At 55.7% G+C, this 14,616-nt stretch overlaps 1 protein-coding gene across 4 annotated transcripts; it reads left to right on the plus strand.

Moving 5' to 3' along the window:
* The first annotated feature begins 36 nt into the window (after positions 1-36).
* CPSF4 (cleavage and polyadenylation specific factor 4) lies at positions 37-13,893 on the plus strand. 4 transcript variants are annotated; one of them, XM_034988410.1, is made up of 9 exons: positions 214-283; positions 1,003-1,085; positions 2,826-2,876; positions 4,950-5,102; positions 6,808-6,903; positions 7,304-7,397; positions 8,502-8,574; positions 10,019-10,189; positions 12,916-13,893. In XM_034988410.1, the coding sequence occupies exons 2-9, from the start codon at positions 1,073-1,075 to the stop codon at positions 12,982-12,984; spliced, it is 720 nt and encodes a 239-aa protein (XP_034844301.1). In that variant the 5' UTR covers positions 214-283; positions 1,003-1,072; the 3' UTR covers positions 12,985-13,893. The 4 variants fall into 4 exon arrangements, with proteins under 4 accessions (XP_034844298.1, XP_034844299.1, XP_034844300.1 ...); XM_034988407.1 differs by lacking the exon at positions 1,003-1,085 and having other exon boundaries at positions 37-283; XM_034988408.1 differs by lacking the exon at positions 1,003-1,085 and having other exon boundaries at positions 37-283; positions 10,094-10,189.
* The last annotated feature ends 723 nt before the right edge of the window (positions 13,894-14,616 follow it).

Below are 14,616 nucleotides of genomic sequence, written 5' to 3' on the forward strand. Positions count from 1 at the left end.
GACAGGCGAAAGGCCGGCGCGGGCTCCGGGAGCTCCCGGCATCCCTCGGGCGGCGGCGGCGGCGGCGGCGAGGCAAGACGAGGCGGAGGACCGTGTGCGGCGGGGCGGGTGGCGGGTAGAGGTGTGAGGGCGGCGAGGGACCTGAGGGGTAGTCGGGCCGGTGTGGCCGCCGCCGCCGCCATGCAGGAAATCATCGCCAGCGTGGACCACATCAAGTTCGACTTGGAGATCGCAGTGGAGCAGCAGCTCGGGGCACAGCCGCTGCCCTTCCCCGGCATGGACAGTGAGCGCGGGGCCGGGGCTGCGGGCGAGGGGCGCGACCGACTCAGCCCCGGGACCCCTCCCCCTCGGTTCGGGACGCCCTCTCCCTGGGTCCCGGACCTTCTCCCCATCGGTGGTGGAACCCCTTCCCCCACCCATCCTGGGACCCCCTTCCTCCATTCAGAGTCGGGAGCCCCCCTTTCTCCAGTCTTTGAACCCCTGGGACTATTCTAATACAGTCTTCAGGAGGGCAGGACCGTGTCTGGCTGTTCAAATAGGTCTTGAATGAACGCGGGTGTCTCGGATTGGAAATTACTTCCCTCCCCTAACTAAAAGAAAATAGATATTCCCCCTTTTCATCTCCAGCCCCCCACTTTGAGCACCCTCTCCTTGCTTTCATCAAAACTGGGCGGTTGGAGGAGTTTTGCTGGAGGAAGACCCACCTGTTCCTCTCTGTAGGAGATTCCCAGGTAGATTCTCAAGCTCCATTCTAGGATGTGCACTCCTGGGAGCCTATCCCTCACTTTTCCTCTGGACCCCAATTCTGGGCCATTCATCCTACCTGGGCAGCTGCTTGAGCTCCCTTCATTCTCCACCTTCAGATGATAGCTCCTCCAGCCAACTTAGGTGGGTGTCTAGCACTTTAAAAGAAACTAACAGTTCTCTTCTCTCTTTTCTGGACACACTTGAAGTCTAACGTTGTACCATTAAAGCTCAGAGGTCCTTGTGTTCAATCCACAGATGGGGCATCTGAGGCCTGGGTGGGGGAAGGGACTTGCCGAAGACCACTTGGTCCCTGGCGACTTGGTACATGGTGGAGCCAGGTGAGCTCTCCAGTGTTCTTGACTGGCTCAGTCCGCAGTTCCCTGTGCCATGTCCCATAACTGCCAGAGGCCCCCCGTTCTCCCACCGGTCGGTGGCTTGGCAGAGCCTCCCTGCAGCTTCATTCCCATCAAGCGGCCACACTTCTCATGCACACGTGACCAGAGTTGTCCCACTCATGCTGACGCTTCTCTGTGAGATATTGCTTCTACCCACGTGACATACCTCTGGCAACCTTATCTCATACACACACCACCTGCATCTCTATGATACGCATAAGCAGCTGCTGACCCCTCGACACACGTGATCACTTCCTGCTTGTGCATGCACATCCACCTTTGCACATGTGGCCTTTCCCTGTGTTGATGGCATTAGCCTGAGGCCATGGAACCATCCATGCAGGGCAGCTCCTTCCCACCCACCTTTCTCCAGCATGGGACCGCACAGACTTGAGTCTGTGAAGGCAGGTGCAGTAGCAAGGGGCCCACATACCTGTGGGACATGCCTGGCCACGGGTGCTGCCCTGGCTTGGGCCTCAGACTTGGTAGGCACCCTCAGCACTCTGCCAGCCCATGAGCTAGTTCAGTGTGTTAAAGCCCTGGGAGGCCACAACCCTTTCTCCTTTGTCCTGGCACTTCACTGTCATCTTGTTTTGGGAAGAATTTTCAGTTCTCCCCTAAAGGCATACTCTTAACCTATCTGCCTGAGACCCAGGCCCCAGGATTATGGACTTCTGGCTTCAAGGAACGAAGCAAACCTCTGAGAAGAGCCCAGAAATACTCTTCTATGATGCTTTCCTTACTATAAGGCTTTTTCAACTTTTTGAAATGCAAATGAGTGACAACTTTTTGGCTTTCTAAGCTTTTTGAGATGCAAATGAGTGATACCCTCTTGACAGCCTTAAGTTTATCCTAGCAAAATCTGCCTGCTTCCGAGAATCCAAGGAATCTCCTGCAAGTTAGCGAAGAGAGGTATGAAACTGGCTTTCCAAGATGCTGTTGGTGGATTTTCAGCAACTCTAACATGCCTGCTGATAGAGGAAACTGTCTGTGAAGCCACGGACCATTTATTCTAGCAGCCATGGCGAGTGAATTCCTGGGCTCATTGCAAAGCCTTGCCCCCTGGAGTCACTGATACCACACTCAGCCTTTGTTCCATCGCTCACCTCACCTGCACGGGCTGCCTCTGCAGAAGCGGAAGACTGCACCTTTAATAATTGTGTGTTGGTGTTGCGCCACCATGAACTAGATCTTGGACAGGCAGAGTTCTGCCTCTGTGTCTTCCATTACGCTCTTCCCTCCGGAATAGCACCTCTGAGGCGCTTGTCCCTTCCTCAGAGTCCCCATTCGATTGTTTGTGTTTCCTGTGAGCTCATTCCCTCCCTCTGCCTCATGTTCAAAGACCCATGAATTAGCCCTCTGGAAGGTCCGAGTCCGAACTGGGGGTAATTAACTTCTGTGATCTTGTACCCCATCCTTCCCACACCCACTCCTAACTCCTTGAAAGCATCTCGCTTACAGGAGGCTCTCAGAATGACTGGTCTCAACATAGGTGTCTCATTTTGCAGGGAGTGACCAAAAGGAGCAGCTTTTTTTGTATTTGCCAGGCCTTGCATTTTTTTGCCAGTCTGTTTCCTGTACCCTGAACCCTTCATGGGTCAAAGGCAAACTGGGTCCCCTCCCCATGTCTTCAGCTGTCCCCAGGCACACCTCACTTTGATGCCTCTCCTTTCCTTCCTGCAGAGTCGGGGGCTGCTGTCTGTGAATTCTTTTTGAAAGCTGCCTGTGGTAAAGGTAAGAAATCCCTGGCTCCCCGACATTCCTCCTGAGGTGCTTTCCATCACCCTGCCCCCCAGCAGACTCGTAGGCCATCAGGCCTCTGGCTTGCATTGCTTTCTGCAGACTAGCAGTGTCCCTAGATGAAATTACTGTGCTTTGGACAGGCTAGGAACATGAGTGGGTATTCTGCCCGAAACCTACAACACGGGATGGAACCCTACTCTGAGTCTGCCTCCTCACCTCACTTTGCCTGTGGCCACGAGCTGACCTGTGACATGGACAGAAGGGCCAAGCACTGGGCGCCTGGATGGCTCAGTTGGTTAAGCAACTGCCTTCAGCTCAGGTCATGATTCTGGAGTCCCGGGATCGAGTCCCACATCGGGCTCCCTGCTTGGTGGGGGGTCTGCTTCTCCCTCTGACCCTTCCCCTCATGCTCTCTGTCTCCCATTCTCTCTCTCAGATAAATAAATAAAATCTTTAAAAAAAAAAAAAAAGGAGGCCAAGCACTGAGGTGTTCAGGAGCTTTTTCAAGATCACAGAGTTAGCGAGTGGCTGAGCCAGTGTCTGAACCCAAGCCTTTCTGCTTCTACAGTCTACACAGGCTCACTGTCCTCTGTATCATGTCATCAAAAACCCATATAGTAGTCTGTCCTGTGGAGCCTTGTTCATACTAACCAGGCTCCAACAGAGGCTGCTGGAACCAGACTATCCACTAATTGATGAGACAGACTGCTGGGTGGGAGCTGAGATGCCAGGTATAGGTCTGGGCATTTTTCTTCCTGCAAGCAAATTTATTTGGAAACTAAATTTTAATCAGTGAGTAGGGAGCACAGAATTAAGAGCAAGGGGGTGGTTTTAATGGATGATTTTGGCAAGTTTGGTTCTATAACCCAGTCACTTCCCACGGAAACGATAGACCTGCCAGGTAGACCGACCAGGTTGACCTGGGGCTGTCTGGTTGCAATATCATCTCCCACTGGGCTCCTGGTCTTCTTCCCATGTCTGTGCTCAGTAAATCTGGCCTTCTGACCCACCACCATCTGTCAGACAGCTGGCCTTAACACAGGGCACTGTGGCTGTGTCTATGTTAACTAACTAGTAGCCACTGGCCACATGTGGCTACTAGTTAGTTAACACATGCGGCCAGTGACTGCCATATTGGATGGGAGAGATATAGAACATCATTGGAAAGTTCTGTTAGAAAGGGCTGGTCTAGGTCTTTCCGTCACAACCTCATTGTGGTTGGGCCTTCCCAGTGGTCCCGCCAGGTCACAAGTTAGAAATAGGAGTTTCTGAGGGTATGGCTCTGTCCCATCTGGTGGCTGATCGCTCAGGTCCTGCTACAGAAAGGAGACCTCCCCCAGTTTATATACAATGTGTTTCTTCAGTTCCGAAGTTGATTTTCTTTCTAAATTCCTGGTTGCTAAGTGGGCACTCATAACTAGAAGTGGAACCCACTTGGAGTCCAGGCTTCTGCTGGTGGGCCTCTCTACCTTCTGTTTTTTTATAAAGGGTTATGTTTCCCAAACCCCAGTCTTTCCTTTACTACCGCTACAGTTTTTTGTCATGTCTATGTATCACTAGAGCTATAATTCAATTAAGAAATAAGCTCATTTGGGGCTCGTGGGTGGCTCAGTCATTAAGCGTCTGCCTTCGGCTCAGGTCATGATCTCAGGGTCCTGGGATCGAGCCCCGCATCAGGCCCCCTGCTCAGTGGGAAGCCTGCTTCTCCCTCTCCCACTTCCCCGGCTTGTGTTCCCTCTCCCGCTGTGTCTCTGTCAGATAAATAAATAAAATCTTAAAAAAAAAAAAGAAAGAAGCTCATTCTCCCACCACCCTTAGGCTTGTTAAGCTTCCATTTAACGGTGATGTCTGTGATACCATGATTCCATGTTTTAGGTTTTTCCAGAACGCGTTGACATAAAATAAGTACTCAGAGTTAAGATGTGTGGCTCTGTACTACCTGAAATCACATGGCCTTCTGCCCGAGGCAGACCCCACTTCCAGGACATGTCGCTCTCGGGTACTCGAGGGACGTGTGGGGTGAAGGCCCCCCTGCCCTCCTCACAGCCCCCCCTTCCTCGGCAGGGGGCATGTGTCCATTCCGCCACATCAGTGGCGAGAAGACCGTTGTGTGCAAACACTGGCTGCGGGGGCTGTGCAAGAAGGGGGACCAGTGCGAGTTCCTGCACGAGTACGACATGACCAAGATGCCCGAGTGCTACTTCTACTCCAAGTTCGGTAAGCAGACGCCCGGCCTCGGGAGCCCCGGGGAGGCTTCACCCAGACCTGAGACCCAGAGGGGAGAAGCAGCTGCTGGTGTGCCCACGCTTTCTGCCCTCTCCCAGCTCTCCAGCTTCACAACCTTAGGCCGTGCCCAGCAACCTCAGCTGGCCCTGTTGGTCAGGATGGGGGTGGGCTCTGGACCCCAGCTCTACTCTCTGTGGGGGGCTGGGCAGGGCTGGGCGTGCAGCACTGTCATCGGGAGACGGTAATTATCCCAGCAGCCCAACAGGTGTGGCCCGCCAGTTTATTAACAGTAGTTGTAGCTTTTTTTTTTTTTTTTGTAGAGGTAGCGTAAGCTGTGAAGTCAAAGCACAGAGGGTCAGAAATAGGACCCAGGCTTCCCAGCCCCGCCCCACCCATACCAGCACTGGAACCAGCACCAGAAGGGGGCATCCCCTTTCCATGGGAGCCATCTCCCATCTGGACCAAAGGTGGGAGCCAGCCCTCCTGGGCAGACTCTTAAGGGCACCTCTGCAGGCTGGCCTGGGTTCCTTCGTTCCTGCTGGGCCCGCAGCCCCCTGATGCTCTGATGCGCCCCGCCTGCCCTTTCCCGACAGAGCCTGGCCTGGTGCGCATGCACGGTCTGCAGCTCCTGTCACCTGTGAAACAAGTCAGGGTCCTAGTAAACAGGACAGACCCAGTCCTTGGCCCATGGTGCTTTTGCCCTAGCGGCCCAGGGGAGGAGGCCGCTGACACTAGTGAGACAAAGATGGGAATGACGTGCAGGAAGTGCTCTGAAGGAGACAGACAGCGATGGGACCACACGAGGACCACAGTGTCCTTTAGGCTGAATGGTCAGGGAAGGCCTCTCTAAGGAGGTGAGAGCGGAGCTGGGATCGGAAGGCTGAGAAGGGGCCAGTCACTGGGGGCACAGCTGGGGTCCCAGCATGGCTGGGGGAGGAGGAGCCTGGGGAGGGGTGGGCTCAACCCCACGGGGACTTCTGGTGCGTCTGGGAAGGAGTTTGCATTTTCTCTGACCAGCAGCGATCAGACTGGCCTTTCGTGTGTAACGTGAGTCGGGGAGGGCAAGCGTGGAGGTGGCGCCACCGCCCAGCTGGGCGAATGGTCCCTTAGTTGGGTGACAGATGCTGCCGGCCGGCTGGGCTGGTTGCTCCCGAGAGGAGCTGTCATCACAAAGGCTCCATCGCACTTGACCACAGGGATCCAGCCTCGAGTTCCCAAGTCTTCCCTACTTTTGTCCTGAAAGGCAGAATCCTCAGACCTTTCCCCCCATCCCAGCTCGTAGATGTGAAGGGCTGATCAGAGTAGACCAGTCATTTCCTGGACTCAGTTGGTGCCTTTGCACATTTGGGCCCCCCACAGTGCCCAGGGCACCCCGTTTAGGTAAGGGGTAGAGCCATGAGTTATTTGATGAGTGTGTACCCTGTGCCTGGCTCTGGGTCATTGCCCTTCAAGGCAGCATGGACATGTGAGAGGGAAGCACCATGTACAGGTCATGAACACAGCCCACGTACAGGTCAGGAGACTGAGGCTCCGCGACACTGCCCTGGGGCTCAGGACTCTCCAGGCCAGGAGGGACACCAGAAGCACCTGGCCCTCTGCCACACAGCAGGCCCCAGCCTTGAGGAAAGCTGAGGCGGTCTGAGTCCAGCTCTCCCCGAGCTGCCCCAGGTGGATGCGTGTTGGGCTTTCCCTGCAGGGGAATGCAGCAACAAGGAGTGCCCCTTCCTGCACATCGACCCCGAGTCCAAGATCAAGGACTGCCCTTGGTACGACCGTGGCTTCTGCAAGCATGGTAGGTGTCGGGGTGGCTGGGCCCCCCCAGCAAGAGGCCAGTTCTCTCTTCCTCTGCCCACACGACCCTCTCTACCTGTCCCACCTGTTCCAGTAAGACCGGGGTTAGGCATCTGGGGCTAGTGAGGCTTTTTTACACCCTCAGCTCACCTGAGCCTCCCAGACCTCCCGCGTGGACTGCCTTCTCTCCCATATTTTCCATAAGGAAACTACCATTGAAGGGGTCGTGGGCCATGCCTGTGTCCCCCCTGAATGGATACGAGGCAGAGCCCGCATCTGGAGCCCTGCTCTTGCTCTCTTCGTCCCCGGCAGTGGTGTGGGCAGGGCTCCAACTGGCCCAGGGGCACGAGGGCCTCCCCCGAAGCAGGGCGTCTGAGTGTCCCGGACGCTTGGCTCCGCAGGTCCCCTCTGCAGGCACCGGCACACGCGGAGAGTCATCTGTGTGAATTACCTCGTGGGATTCTGCCCGGAGGGGCCCTCCTGTAAATTCATGCAGTGAGTAGCCAGACCCTACTCCCCCACCCTGCTCCTGCCCCAGGCCCTGCTGCCCTCTAGATCTTCCCCGGGTCCACCTGGGCCTTGATCACTGCATGGTGTCACCACAGGGCCTGGGGCAGGGGCTGCCGCTGCTCCCTGAGCTCAAAGGTGGCTCTGCCGAGCCCAGCACTTAAGCTTTCCTGGGTCATAGATCTGAGAAAAGCTGGCCTCCGTGCTCCAGGAAACCTCACGTCTTGGCATGTCACTCAGGGACCTCTGGTTAAGAACCTGTGCCCTGAAGGAAGGAGACTTCGGTTTGGGGGCGTCCTCTGTGGAGGCAATGACCTTGAGATTCCACACACACTAGTCCACATAGCTCTTCGTGTGTGTGTGTGTGAGAGAGAGAGAGAGAGAAAGAGAGAGAATGGAGAATGTCCCCATTTCACACGAGAACACTGAGGCTCAGAGCTCAGCCACTGGCCAGGGTCATATGGTAGCAGGGGTGGCAGCTGGTCAAGGGCAGGTCCGTGGCCCCCGAAGCTGGGTTTTCCTTGCCCGGCAGGGCTCAGAGCTCCTTTCCTAGGCCTTGGTGCACATATGTCACTTTGGGTGGTTGTGGAGTCAGACTTCTGGGACTGCAGAGTAGTGTCGTCCCCAGTCCCCGGGCTGCTTCCATCCACCCCAGTGACACCTGCACAGAAGCACAGGATCCCGGTCACTGCTGCACAGTGGGCAGGTGACGGGTGCTACGGACTTGGTCCCACTCCCTAGGTGAGAGCCAGGGAGTGTGTCTTGTTGGAGGTGGTCCGGCAGCTGCACTAGACCCTCAGGAAAGGGTGTGTGTTGGGGGGAAGCAGCACTTGCAGGTCCCACAGCTAGGTGGGAGCAGAGCTGGGTCTGAGTCCAGATGAGTCCGTTCTTCTCGCCTCTCTTTCGCGAGGCTTTGGGGCAGGGCTGAGCGCCAGCGCCCACCCCACGTCCAGGCGTGTTGCTCTGTGCCTGGGCAGAGGCTGCCTGTGATCTCCCAGGGCCAGAGTTTGAGAACACTGCCTGGCCTGGCCCCTCTCTCATCCCCTCTTCCCCTCCCCTTGTTGTCCTCCCCTCTGGCTGCGGGGTGACCAGCCCTCGATTTGAACTGCCAATGGGAACCACCGAGCAGCCCCCACTGCCACAGCAGACGCAGCCTCCGACAAAGGTACCGTGCCCCAGCTCCCCGTCCCCGGTGCGCAGTCGGCCAGACCCGGCTGGCGACGTGTGAGAGGCAGGGGAGGGGGTGGGACAGGAGGGGAGTCACCCTGAGTTCCCGTTTGCATCTCCCTCGAGAGGTGGAGGGCTGTCTGCTAGAGCCCAGCGCCCGTGTGGCTTCTCTTCCCTTCCGGCCTGGCGAGTGCTCAGTGCGCCCCCTCGGGAGCCGGAGTGGAGGGCGGCATGGGCGCCGCAGGCCTGCTGCTCGCGCTTCTGGTTCCAGCCCGTCCCTTTATAAACAGGGAAACCGAGTCCTCAGGGCGGGCCTCGTCGGAAGTCCCCCAGCTGGGCAGGAGCAGCCTGGGGGCAGGCCTGGGGCTGACCGGGTCTCCGGCCTGTGTCAGTGCCCTTGCTGCCCCGTGTGGAGGTTCCTGGCAGGGAGGGTGGGCTGGCAACAGCGCTGAAGGACCGCTGGCTCCACCTTCCTAGACAAGGGGTCCCACAACCCAGCAATGGGCTGATCGTCTCAAGCTTGAGAGGGAGAGATGCCAGAGACACATGCAGCCCCCCACCCCCCACAAACCAAGGGCACCCTGGCTTTGGTTATGGGAGTGGAGGGTTGGGGGCCCAGAAGAAAGGCTGGCTGGGTGCGCTAAGCAGGGTCTCAACAGGCTGAGTACCCCCGCCTACTGATCTTGCATCCTTACCTTTTACTTGGTTGAACTCTGAGCCCACTGCCAGAGCCCTGTCCATCCTTGAGTGCTACAGGCTGAGCCAGGAGGGCGTGTTGCACTGAGCCCCACCCTCAGGTGGTTGTGGGGTAACTCAGACCTCATTGCAAAGCCAGAATTCCTGGGTGCAGGAGCAGCCGTGACAACCTGGGGGTTTCTAGCTCACTGCTCCTGTTTACGGGGGCCAGAGCCAGGAAGCCTCTTGGTTGGGAGGTGGCCTAGCTGTCCAGTCCCCACGCCAGGAGCCCCCGTCCCCCTTGCTCACATGACTCCCTAGTGGAGGGCCCTCTCAGCCCCTAGACCGCGGGTCAGCATGTCAGCCTCCCAACTGTTTTTCTGTGACTGTTGCTCGCCGTGTAGGCTGCTAAACATCTGGCTGAACCAAGCGTTCATCCTGACCTGAAGCTAGAACCTCAGAAACAAAAGTAAGGCCTGCTCATGCCCTCGCCCTGCTGCCCCAGAGACCTCCTCGTCTCTTTGGTGTTTTGTTTTCTACTTTTATTTTTCGTTCTTGTGTGTCTGCATGGTGTTTTTCGGGCAGCGGCTCCTGCCATCATCACCAGATGTTTCTTTCCTGCCTGCTCTCCTGAGCAGGGCCACCACGGAAGCCCTTCTTCCTGCTGGTCGTGCGGGAGCAGTCCCGCCCTCTTTTCTCCTGTCCCCATTGGTAGTCTGCGTGCACGTGTTTTCCGCAGTAAAACCGTGTTGTGTAACTCTTTCCAGCAAAGTAACAATCCGCCATTACAAAGGTCGTCCTCCTTGATCCAGTTAACGAGTCAGAACTCTTCTCCCAATCAGCAGAGAGCCCCGCAGGTCATCGGGGTCATGCAGAGTCAAAACAGCAGCGCAGGCAACCGGGGACCCCGGCCGCTGGAGCAGGTCACCTGTTACAAGGTGAGTCCCAGGGCTGGGGGGTGGGGTGGGGCTGTGCCCTCATTCCCTGTGTAGTTCATTTTGAAAAATGGTAGTATCTTTGTTTCTGGACTGTAAGAGTGAAAATGGGCTACCCTGGTGGGCTGGAGACCATCCTGCTTCCTTCCACAACACACCAAGGCCAAGTGAATGATCACACATGCTGTTGAATGAAAGGACGGAGCTTGTGGGAAAGAGAGGCTGGTAATAAAGTAGAAGCACAAGTCCCAGGGAAGGGAGTAGGCCCTGAAGCCTCTGGATGTCCTCACATCCTGCAAGGGCATCCCCAAGGGAAGGGGACAAAGCTTTGAAAACAGATTAGAACTCACCCTCTACACACACACACACACACACACACACACACACACCCCACCCCCTCCACCCCCCCACCCCACCCCCCACCCCAGGGAAAGGGTAAACTTTTTACAAACCTACTAGAAAACCTGTCTCATTCTTGGCTCTGGATGGAAAGGCGGGGAGGTAAGTGCCTTGAGAGTTTATAGTCACCAGGGGACCCTTCATGAGTTCGCACATATTCTGGAAAGCTGTAAACTGGGTTTTACGATCTGAAACAGCCCCAGATGTGGGTCCCTGGTGCCTGGCTCTACAAGGAATTTATTCTCATCCCGACCACATCTAATTCCCACAGCTAGAGTTCTGAAGAATGAGTTGTAATTAAAAATCACAAAACCTAGAAGGAAACCACCACCACTGAGGGAAGTCAGCAGAAATAACTGATAATAGAACTCCGCCACAAAAACTTCAGATTTGGGGATTATGAGACAAAATACAAAGTTAGTACACCCTTTTGGTAAAAACATTTAGATGACACACAAATGTTTTGGGTGCAGAGTGTTGTCCCTATTCCCACCTTCCCTAAAACAGCCACTTGATTCCGTGTGTTGTCACGGAATGTGCTGTGTTGTCACGATTTTTGGTTTTGGTGCTCCTTCACACCCCACAGGGGACCCCACACAGAGAACTGCGGTGCCAAACTTTTATTCACACGAGCACAAGGAACATATATTTTAATACAAATAGGGCCCTGGGATGTATAATGTCCTGTATAGTCTTTTTTTTCTCGATAACATGTTGTGGATCATTCTGTGCCGGTAAACGTAAATCTGTTTCACTGGGTGTGTACAGAACTGCAGTTTACTTTACCAGTTCTCTGTTGGTAGCAGTTTAGTTTTTGCTGCTAAAAACAGTGCTGAATCTGACACTTAGACATCTGTGAGCTCTCGCCCGACAGCAGCATCCATGCCTCCAAGTAGAAGATTCAAGTCAGGAGGTGTATGCTTAGCTTCAATTGTTCCCAGAACTTTCCCTCAGGAAACGCTGAGCCGTCAGACACAGAGCAGGGTGAAACACAGAGTGCTCGCACTCTTTCCCAGGAGAGGTTTGTGTTCTGCAGGGAGGGGACGGCAGGTGCCCCAAACCACTAAAGGCCTCAGGTTTCTGAGCATGAGCCCCACCAGGTGAGGAGAGTACGGAGAGGGGGCTGTGCCTCTGACCAGTCACTTCACAAGTCCGAGGAAACGCAGGTGTTCGGAGGCAGTGTGGCTGGCGTCCTGGCCCCCGCCCTCAGCAGCAAGCTCTCCTGCATCCTGAACTTAGGTGGAGCCGGGACCTAACCACCTCTTCTCACCACGCGCACTTCATAGTCGACATTATAGGCACCTTGTGGGAATCCTGGGTTCTCCAGGATCAGCTGTGGAGGCCGATGGACATGCCAGGTGCTGTGAGCAGGGGCCCGGTCAGCGCTTCCCTCTGCTCATCTCTTCGGTGTTAGGGCCAGCTGGCAGCTACACGGGCCACTCATCCACGTAGTCACACCTACAGATCAGGCCGACTTGAGAACATGGGGCCTGCAGGGTCAGAAGACAGAGCAGGCTGGAGATCTGGGCCCAAGGCCGAGGAGGTCGGGACTGCGAGGGCCCTGGGTGGGTGCCCCCTCCTGTCTCCTCCCAACCCCCTGGCCAGTGCTTGAGGCTGCTGTTTAACATTTTAAATCCCCTCTGCTTTCTGAGTGACAAGAATGAAGAGAAGCTAAGGAAGGGCCTGGAGAATCGGAGCCAAGATAAGTCAGAGTCAGCGCTAGATTTTTGAAGTGATGCTCTGGGTCTGTTCGCCCAAGTCTAACCATTGTCCCATCTCTCTGATCCTGTAACAAACCTGTCCCTGGGGTAGCTTAGGCAAGTATGCAAGAGCCAGGAGGGAAAACTGGGTGCAGCTCACCCTGTGTCCACGGCAATGAGTCCCCGGGTTGCGGGGAGGAGCCTGGTGGCTTCTCTCACGTTGTTGCCTCCTGTCTCCAGAAGAGTGCCTCAGAAAGGTAAGTGACTGGCCAGCCATACAGAGGGGCTTGGTCCCCAGGCAGGTGGGGGAGCTCTGGTGCCACGGGATTCTCATCGTCCTGCCACCCACCATGAGACCTTCTGTGGACAGGCGTGCAGGAGCTCTCCCTGCTGTGCTCGCAGATCGTCCTCTGGCTCTGCAGCTGCTCTTCCATCTGCCGAGTTGCTGGAGTTTCTGAGCCACTGTACTTTGGGGCTCCTTTTCCTTCATGTTTGAACGAAAGTCTGTACCACTGAGAATTGCAGAGTCCCATCCCTAGCCTGGTATTTGGTGGGTGTGACCTTACTTGAAAATTGCATTTGAAAACGGTGGTTTTTTCTGTCTCCTCCCTCCCTCCCTGCTGTTCCCAGTGTGGCGAGAAAGGACACTACGCCAACAGATGCACCAAAGGGCACTTGGCCTTTCTCAGTGGACAGTGACGGCAGCTGGAGCTGGAGCCAGCTCAGAGCAGCCCAGAGGGCCCACTGTTGGGAAGCGCTCTGGGCCCTCGTTGGGAGCGTGCACTGAACTGTTTCACGCGTGTTGGTGCCGCACTGGCCGGGGCTGGCAGGCAGGCACACTGGGGTTATCGTTCTGAGGGGCTACGTCTGTCAGTTTCCCTGTCATTTTGCTGTAATCTTTTCTTAAAAAGGGACAGGTGCTCTAGTTTGGTCCTTCCAAGTCAGCATCATGTTTGTCTAGCATCCCACCTCCTGTCCGGATCTCCCTGCACACCACCAGTCTGGGGAGGGGAGGAGGTCGGGGCGAAGGGCTTGTGCTAAGCAGGCTGTATGGAAGGCAGCCCTTCCCCTCGAGGCCTCATCATTAAACACCAGTTCTTGGTGACTGCAGGGGCTGGTGGATCATTTAAAGCTTCAGCCAGGTCATGCCTGCCTCCTCCATGTCCTGCCGAATTCAGAAGCTGTGCCTATCGATGTGATTTGAACGAGGCAGCCCTTCAGGGCAGACTTAAGTGCACCTGTTGCCTCGACCTGGTCCTGCTCGAAGGCGGCAGTGGTTGAGCGGAAGGGCGCAGGGCTCTCGGGTGTGAGGATCTTTCCTCTGGGCTGACTTCCTTGGAGCACCTGCTTGCCAGTGGTATATCTCAAGGGTACACCGCCAGCTGGAGCTGCAGAGCACCCGTTAAATGGAGGACCTGGTCCATCTGTGCACCTACCTCCTGCCCCGCCAAGCATCTGTACAGGCACTCACCTCTGGCCTCCGGAGACCATCCTGCCCCCGAACCTGGAAATGTGAAACCATCACCTGCAACCCGCAGGGCAAGTGGGCCTATCCAAGTTCTATTACGAGAACACTTTTTACGAGGTTGATTAAAGCTTGTTTTTTAAGCTGCGTCTCATTACTTCAGGGACCCCACGCCAAGGAGAGGACTCCTGCTGCTGGCCGCACGAGATGCTCAGCACGAAGCTTCGGTGTCGGTGTTTGCTTGTCCCCTTTTGACACATGTGAATCTCCCGGAGGGGAGGGAGGCTGCCAGGGGAAGAAAGGGCCTCTGTCCTGGCAGCTGGTAAAGTCTGGAAGCTTGGCCTTTGAACAGCCACGTGGCAGGTCTCCTTACTCCATCTCAGATGTTGGAATGATAACACTTACTCAGATGCGGATCTTCTACGAGATAATTAGTCACAGCATCTCAGCCCTTACACTCCATGCAGTATGTTCTTACCATACACCCCTCAAGAAACCACTTCTGGCCTTCATGTCCCTTTACCGAAGATCTCTGATGAAGGGTAAGAAGGAGGGGGCTGGATACGGGGGCAGTTGTGAGCTCTCATCAGGGCCTGTGTTTTCCCTTGCTCCCCTGAATCCTCCCACAGGCGAAGAAGCTTCCTTACCAGGAGGGCCCACACTAGTGTAGCCTGCATAATGCAGCAAGATGGGGGAGGAGAAGGCATTCTCGGCACTTGGCCCAAGTTCTGATGTAAAAGCATCAGCTGACAAAAAGCCAGAAGTGCTTAGAATACTTCAGGTGCAAAGAGCAGGGAAACCCCTCTGGGCACTTGACAGGCTCAACCAGATGACACCCCACCTCCAGTGAGCTGGGATGAGGTCCC

The sequence above is a fragment of the Mirounga leonina genome, unplaced genomic scaffold, assembly GCF_011800145.1.
Source record: "Mirounga leonina isolate KUSES-001 unplaced genomic scaffold, KU_Mleo_1.0 Mir_454, whole genome shotgun sequence".
Classification (NCBI taxonomy): domain Eukaryota; kingdom Metazoa; phylum Chordata; class Mammalia; order Carnivora; family Phocidae; genus Mirounga; species Mirounga leonina.

Coding starts and splice junctions, on each gene's coding strand:
- CPSF4 (XM_034988407.1), top strand. CDS start 181: ATGCAGGAAATCATCGCCAGCGTGGACCACATCAAGTTCGACTTGGAG. Junction 5,103..6,807: donor CTACTTCTACTCCAAGTTCG/GTAAGCAGACGC, acceptor CTTTCCCTGCAG/GGGAATGCAGCAACAAGGAG. Junction 6,904..7,303: donor CCGTGGCTTCTGCAAGCATG/GTAGGTGTCGGG, acceptor TTGGCTCCGCAG/GTCCCCTCTGCAGGCACCGG.